The sequence below is a fragment of the Martes martes genome (genome assembly GCF_963455335.1).
Source record: "Martes martes genome assembly, chromosome: 5".
Taxonomy (NCBI): Eukaryota; Metazoa; Chordata; class Mammalia; order Carnivora; family Mustelidae; genus Martes; species Martes martes.
Genome location: NC_137892.1, coordinates 8,359,947 through 8,368,156, shown reverse-complemented (window position 1 = coordinate 8,368,156; position 8,210 = coordinate 8,359,947). Strand labels below are relative to the sequence as shown.

Genomic DNA, 8,210 nt, shown 5'->3' with positions numbered 1-8,210 from the left:
CTGGCAAGATATATTCAGGGCACTAAATGAGAAGAACATGCAGCCAAGACTACTTTATCCAGCAAGACTGACATTCAAAATGGATGGAGAGATAGTTTCCAAGACCAGCAAGGCTTAAAAGACTATGCGACCACCAAGCCTACACTGCAGGAAATATTAAGGGGGAGTCTATAAAAGAGGAAAAATCCTAAGAATAGCATTGAACAGAAATATAGAGACAATCGACAGAAAGAAAGACTTCAAAGATAACACAATGTCCAAAAAAACATATCTCTCAATAATCACTCTCAATGTGAATGGCCTAAATGCTCCCATCAAACAACACAGGGTTGCAGATTGGATAAAACGATAGGACCCATCCATATGTTGTCTACAAGAGACCCATTTTGAACCTAAAGATACACCCAGACTGAAAGTGAAAGGATGGAGAAGCATCTTTCATGCCAATGGGCCTCAAAAGAAGGCTGGGGTAGTGATTCTCATATCAGATAAATTAGATTTTAAACTAAAGACGGTAGTCAGAGATACAGAAGGGCAGTACATAATTCTTAAAGGGACAATCCACCAAGATGATCTAACAATTGTAAATATCTATGCCCCCAATATGGGAGCAGCCAATTACATAAGAAAACTATTAATCAAGATATAGAGTCACTCCTAAAAGAAATTGAAGAAGACACAAAAAGATGGAAGACAATTCCATGCTCTTGGATCGGAAGAATAAACATTGATAAGATTTCTATACTGCCCAGAGCAATCTATACTTTTAATGCCATTCCGATCAAAATTCCACCGGTTTTTTTCAAAGAGCTGGAGCAAATAATCCTGAAATTTGTATGGAATCAGAAGAGACCCCGAATCACTAAGGAAATGTTGAAAAACAAAAATAAAAACTGGCGGCATCACGTTACCTGATTTCAAGCTTTACTACAAAGCTGTGATCACCAGGACAGCATGGTACTGGCATAAAAACAGACACATGGACCAGTGGAACAGAGTAGAGAGCCCAGATATGGACCCTCAACTCTATGGTCAAATCATCTTTGAAAAAACAGGAAAAAATATCCAGTGGAAAAAAGACAGTCTCTTAATAAATGGTGCTGGGAAAACTGGACAGCTATATGTAGAAGAATGAAACGCGACCATTCTCTTACACCGTACACAAAGATAAACTCAAAAGGATAAAAGACCTCAACGTGAGACAGGAATCCATCAGAATCCTCGAGGAGAACATAGGCAGTAACCTCTTCGATATCAGCCACAGCAACTTCTTTCAATATATGTCTCCAAAGGCAAAGGAAACAAAAGCGAAAATGAACTTTTGGGACTTCATCAAGATCAAAAGCTTCTGCACAGCAAAAGAAACAGTCAACAAAACAAAGAGGCAACCCACGGAATGGGAGAAGATATTTGCCAATGACAGTACAAACAAAAGGTTGATATCCAGGATCTATAAAGAACTCCTCAAACTCAACACACACAAAACAGACAATCATATTAAAAAATGGGCAGAAGATATGAACAGACACTTCTCCAATGAAGACATACAAATGGCTACCAGACACATGAAAAAATGTTCATCATCACTAGCCATCAGGGAGATTCAAATCAAAACCACATTGAGATACCACCTTACACCAGTTAGAATGGCCAAAATTAGCAAGACAGGAAACAACATGTGTTGGAGAGGATGTGGAGAAAGGGGAACCCTCTTCCACTGTTGGTGGGAATGCAAACTGGTGCAGCCACTTTGGAGAACAGTGTGGAGATTCCTCAAGAAATTAAAAATAGATCTTCCCTATGACCCTGCAATTGCACTACTGGGTATTTACTCCAAAGATACAAATGTCGTGAAAAGAAGGGCCATCTGTACCCCAATGTTTATAGCAGCAATGGCCACGGTCGCCAAACTGTGGAAAGAACCAAGATGCCCTTCAACGGATGAATGGATAAGGAAGATGTGGTCCATAGACACTATGGAGTATTATGCCTCCATCAGAAAGGACGAATACCCAACTTTTGTAGCAACATGGACGGGATTGGAAGCGATTATGCTGAGTGAAATAAGTCAAGCAGAGAGAGTCAAGTATCATATGGTTTCACTTATTTATGGAGCATAACAAATAATACAGAGGACAAGGGTAGATGGATAGGAGAAGGGAGTTGAGGGAAATTGGAAGGGGAGGTGAACCATGAGAGACTATGGACTCTGAAAAACAATGTGAGGGTTTTGAAGGGGCGGGGGGGTGGGAGGTTGGGGGAACCAGGTGGTGGGTATTAGGTAGGGCACAGATTGCATGGAGCACTGGGTATGGTGCAAAAACAATGAATACTGTTACGCTGAAAAGAAATAAAAAATTAAAAAATATTTTGAAGAAAAGAACACAAAAAAAAAAAACCGCAGAGTTCAAGTCCATATGTATATTCTAAAGGCAAAATTAAGTTAATACTGTTTAAAACCCTATCAGATAGGACTGGCAATGTCATTGTTTTTTTTATTTTTACAGTTATATGAAAATATCAGGCTAGACCTTATCTTTTTTTTCTTCTTCTTTTTTTTTTTTTTGGAGCACTGACACTAGCTCTAATGAAGCAACATATGGAATGTATAATATGTGCTTAATTGTGCACTAGAGATCTAGTTTTCCCAAAAGGGCTGTTGAAATCAAAATGAGTTTCCACTATCATTAGGCAGTTGGTCCATTTACCTTTAGAGGTTAGGAATTTTACATAAGGGGAACAAAATATCTGTGTATGCTTAAGTTATGTTTTCTACTACATTTATTATGCTAAATGATTAAAGTTTTATTTTCTATGGCAAAAAATAAAAATAAAATCGTATAGACTTAGAGTACATTAACAGTTCTTAAAATGAGTTTCAAATTAGAGATTTAAGTATGAAACATTTTTGTATTTCTATCCGAATTACTTTTTTTTTAGCTGTTTTTCAGATGTGCTACACTAAATAGCTTGATTATTCAAAGTATATTTGGTTCTGCCTCTGTAACTACAAATTACATATAATATGTATATAATATATAAAATATATATAATGTAGTTTTACTACATTAATACATTTTACATACATTACTACATTACTACATTTTCCTACCTTTACTATATTTTTCATACAAATCATGTAGTTTTACTAAAATTCCTCTTTCTTCTTTCTTTCTTTCTTTCTTTCTTTCTTTCTTTCTTTCTTATTTCTTTCTTTCTCTTTCTTTCAATTGCTGTGATTGCTACCCTCACATAGGTTTTAGGGATCCTTCCTATATACGCTATTGCAGACACATCTTTCATTCTTTTTTAATGCTTAACTTTAAGAACAAAATTCTAGAAGAATGAAACACAGCTCCATATGAGGGTATATATTTTAAAGGAAATGACCTTAAGATTATTTTATGAAAGTAAAGAAAAATTTGTTTGTCTCTTCATCAGGAGAAAATATACAATTTTAAGGAAATATATTTTTCTTTAGTTTCAAAGACATGACTTGGTGGAGAGAAAGAAATCTTCACAGTATCAGTCGCTCAACTGTCAAACAAGTGTTTAATCTGCTGAGTTCTCTGAAGTAAGTGAAAAGAATTTGGTGTGCCTTGATGAGTTTAGTACAACCTATATAGAAAAGGAAAATGTGCAATTAGTGTCAGACATACTATTTAAAGTAATGCACTTCATTTTGATGTTTATGTAGTGTGAATTCTATTACGTATTTCACATGCAGACTTTCTCAAAAGGACTATTTTTGAGTTGGTTATGTTATCAACATATTACTAAATGAGAGGTAAGTATTTGAGATTTGTTTGGTCTTATACTGAACTTGAATCATCCCATGCTTAATGGACAAAGGAGATGAAGGATATTTTGATGCAATGAGATAGGACCAGAGTCTGGTAGCACTGTGTACCTCTTACCTAAAAGAGCATGATTTTGGAACATCCTTGCATTCTCGAAGGGGCTAGTGAATATTTATTTTTTTCTTTCTTCTTGAAACCCTAACATTTTACATTATGTTTAGCATAAAATTATATGCAACATTTTTGAAATAATTGAAGTATGAAAAAGAAGTAAAGTATTTCAGGAAATAAAAAAATACATGGCGAAAATTTAATGTGGCTCTATTAAATTTTTTGTACATTTTATGGTTTTATACAAGTCATGATTATAATTAGTAATTATATTTTTAAAAAATCCATTTTGATATTTACCTTATTACTGACTGAAAATATGAAAGCGATAACACATTTTCTAAATGTATGGCTTCCATTTCTACTCATTGCTTTAATGTATGCTTCCTGTGAGTTACCTAATCCCTTTAATTTAAATAAAATTTACACTAAAGAGTTTTAATCAAAGCAGAATTCAAAATTCAAGGGAAGTGTGGAAAATGCTAATAAAATTATGTGTGGACTGTAAGAATCATGAGGTTTTTATTAGTATGAAAATAACGTAGATAAAATTACTTATTTTATAAAATTGTTTAGGTAGAAATTTCTGACTTTCAGTTTATGGATCTAATAATATTAAGCTTGTTCTGAATTCAACTATGGTAAACACACTCTTTAATATTGCTTCCTTTCTCCTGTCAAGTTTCCAGTTTGGGTGTAAAACAAACTTGAAGATGATGCTATTTTAAATTTCTTAACTTTATGTTGAAATTTTAAGATGTTGAAGGGCATCTTGGCTCTTTCCACAGTTTGGCGATTGTGGCCACTGTTGCTTTGAACGTTGTTACTTAAGTCACCAGAGCTATCTGATAGAGTTGTTTTAATATTGGGAATTATAATTTCTAAATTATAATGGTGAACATAATATGAGTTGTCAGGTTTCAATGTATTTATTTTATGTTAATGTAATTTGAAAAATTTGCAAAATTTTGAAAAAATTACATGGAGTGTAACTTCACATGTGGAATTTCATCTATACCTGAAAAGTGCTTTTGATTGTTGGAAGAGGTGTCTGGGTGTTAGAGAATTTCTTTTTGGAGGAAAGTAGATGCTGGATACCTTTCAGGTATCTTAACACGTACTTTTCTCCTTTTTTCCTCATTTATTGAGTGAAAATTTTTTTATTATTTATAATACATTAATGGGGAAGAAGCTAAAATTAATTTCTTGAGCTTTATGGAACAGTTTTTACAGAATTTAATCTTTTTAACACTTACCATACTATTACCTTTTGGAATCAGAGGTGCAGAAAAAGAAAAAGAAAACTGATTAGATAGGGGTGCCTGGGTGGCTCAGTGGGTTAAAGCCTCTGCCCTTGGCTCAGGTCATGATCTCAGGGTCCTGGGATCAAGCCCCGCATCAGGCTCTCTGCACAGTGGGGAGCCTGCTTCCTCCTCTCTCTCTCTGCCTGCTTCTCTGCCTACTTGTGATCTCTGTCTGTCAAATAAATAAATAAAATCTTTTAAAAAAACTGATTAGATAACTTTTTATATGCTTTAAAAATACCCATAAATACTGGACTTAAAGACAGAAGAAAATATGTATTTTTAAAACTGGATGGAAATTTACAGTGTGTTTAATACTGTCATAAATTAATTGGGATATGAAGTATGATTAATATATTTGATGATCAAAAAATATAGAGTTTGGGGAGGGTATGTGTTGTAATAATTACTGAGTACCATATAAGACTGATGAATCACAGTCCTGTACCCCTGAAACAAATAATACATTGTATGTTAATTAACGGAATTTAAATTTTAAAAAAGAGCTAAGAAAATTGAGTAAGCAGAAATTCTATAAAACTCACCCTGTGTGTAAAAATTTTGATTCATTTCTGATCATAAGGAATTTGTTATCTGAAAGTTACCAAATTAAGATAATTTTGTTTTCTATTCATTTTGGGTAGAAAATCAAAGTATAGTACTGTCTGGATACTTTATTGGCTGAGGAAATGGTCTGGAGGCAATTCAACTCATTTAATAATCTTTTCTTTTTTATTAAAGGGCAGTCCTTCTCTTTGCATGGAATCTTTAGATAAGATCTGCTCTGATATTGGGAATCAAACTATGAAGACAGGAAATCAAAGTTTTGAAACAGATTTTATACTCTCTGGTCTTTTCCACTTTGGTCAAATGGACGCATTCCTCTTTGTTGCCATTGTAATTCTCTTTGCAGTGGCTCTGATGGGGAATATCGTATTGATTCTTCTCATTCGACTGGACACCAGACTCCACACTCCAATGTACTTTCTACTCAGTCAACTCTCCTTCATGGATATAATGAACATTTCCACCACAGTGCCCAAGATGACCACTAACTTTCTGTCAAATAATAAGACCATTACTTTTTTAGGCTGTGTGATTCAAACATTTTTGTTCATAGTCCTTGGTGGAACTGAAGCCCTTCTTCTTGGTTTCATGTCTTATGACCGATATGTAGCCATCTGTCACCCTTTACACTATCCCATACTCATGAGCAAGAAGATCTGTTGGTTCATGGTCACATGTGCATGGACCAGTGGTTCTATCAATGCTTTAATACACACATTGTATGTATTTCACCTTCCATTTTGCAGATCACGGCTCATCAACCACTTTTTCTGTGAACTTCCATCTCTATTACAACTGGTGTGTGAGGACACTTCCACGTATGAGTATACAGTCATTCTGAGTGGTGTTATTATTCTGCTGCTACCATTCCTGGCCATTCTAACATCCTATGCATGTGTACTTTCTGTGGTTTTTCAGATGAGCTCAGGCAAAGGACAGACAAGAGCTGTTTCCACTTGCTCCTCTCACCTGATTGTGGCAAGCCTATTCTATGTGACTGGTCTTTCCACCTATACAAGACCACACTCCTTGCGTTCTCCAGAGCAAGATAAGGCAGTGGCAGTGTTTTACACCATTATCACACCCCTTCTGAACCCGTTTATCTATAGCCTGAGGAATAAGGACGTTATTGGGGCCATGAGAAGATTGTTGTCGTAATGGATATTTGCATGTGAAATGTCACATTGTTGACCCCTTATTGATTGGGGTTGAACAGCATAGATCACTTTGCCTAGAATACTGCTTTGGAGCATTAAAACCCTGAGAAATATTTAAAAAATAAATAAATTGATATATTTATTGATCCCTGCTGTCTTCAGAATGGCTTAATCATATGTATTGAAACTGGATAAGTTTCCAATCTGGAAGCAGGAAAATGGTGCAATTGTCAACATTATCTAGTTTCTGAAGCTATAGATTTCATGATCGTCAACTCAATCTTTGCGTCTCACAACAACTATTTTTCAGTGTGTTCCTTAGTATCTGAAATGCAATGAAAAGGAAATATAACCTATTCAAACATGTAACATTAAAAGGATCAATTCAAAGGGCACCTAGGTGGTTCAGTGCGTTAAGCCTCTGCCTTCAGAGAAGGTCATGATCTCAGCATCCTGCGATCAAGTCCCGCATTGGGCTCTCTGCTCAGCAGGGAGCCTGTTCCTCCTCTGTCTCTCTCTGCCTGCCTCTCTGCCTACTTGTGATTTCTCTCTGTCAAATAAATAAATAAAAATCTTTTAAAAAATAAAAAAATAAAAGGATCAATGCAAAAAAAATCTTATGTAGAAAGAGTACTTCAGAAATCTTTGAACTCATCAAGTTTGCATTTCAGAACAGGGAGATATAAAATTAATAAAATAAACATGAATTGTTTAGATTATGTCAAATGTAGTAATTAATAGAAAAAATGCTGGATACAGGAAAGGGTTAAGCCTGAGAGTTTTGTAATTTTATATAAAATAGTCCAATAGAGACAACTATGAGAGTGATACGTGGTGAAAATTTAACTTAGATGAAGAAATAATTAAAATAGATATGTCATAGAGAATGTTCTTGATGTAGAAAAGAGTAAATGAAAAATTTTTGAAGAGGGAATGTGACTGACAGGATAAAGAAAATGAAGGACTAAATTGGTGGGCTCTAGGAAATGAATAGTAACAGAGCCAGTACTATGTTAAATAACAGTGTTGACAATACACATCCCTGTCTTGCTCCTGATCATAGGAGAAAACCTCTCAGTTTTTCCCCATTGAAGATGATACTAGCTGTGGGTTTTTCATATATAGCCTTTATTACGTTGAAGTATGATCCTTGGAAACCTACTTTGTTGAGGGTTTTTATTATGAATGAATACTGTACTTTGTAAAATGTTTTTTCCTGCATCTATTGGGATGATTGTATGGTTCTTATCCCTATTTTTATTATTGTGGTC

At 34.8% G+C, this 8,210-nt stretch overlaps 1 protein-coding gene across 1 annotated transcript; it reads left to right on the top strand.

The window, feature by feature from the left end:
• Nucleotides 1–6,019: 6,019 nt before the first annotated feature.
• On the top strand, nt 6,020–6,940 carry LOC308343744 (olfactory receptor 2AK2-like; the record flags this gene model as incomplete). The annotated part of the gene is made up of 1 exon (XM_080804909.1): nt 6,020–6,940. The coding sequence occupies one exon, from the start codon at nt 6,020–6,022 to the stop codon at nt 6,938–6,940; it is 921 nt and encodes a 306-aa protein (XP_080661035.1).
• Nucleotides 6,941–8,210: the final 1,270 nt, after the last annotated feature.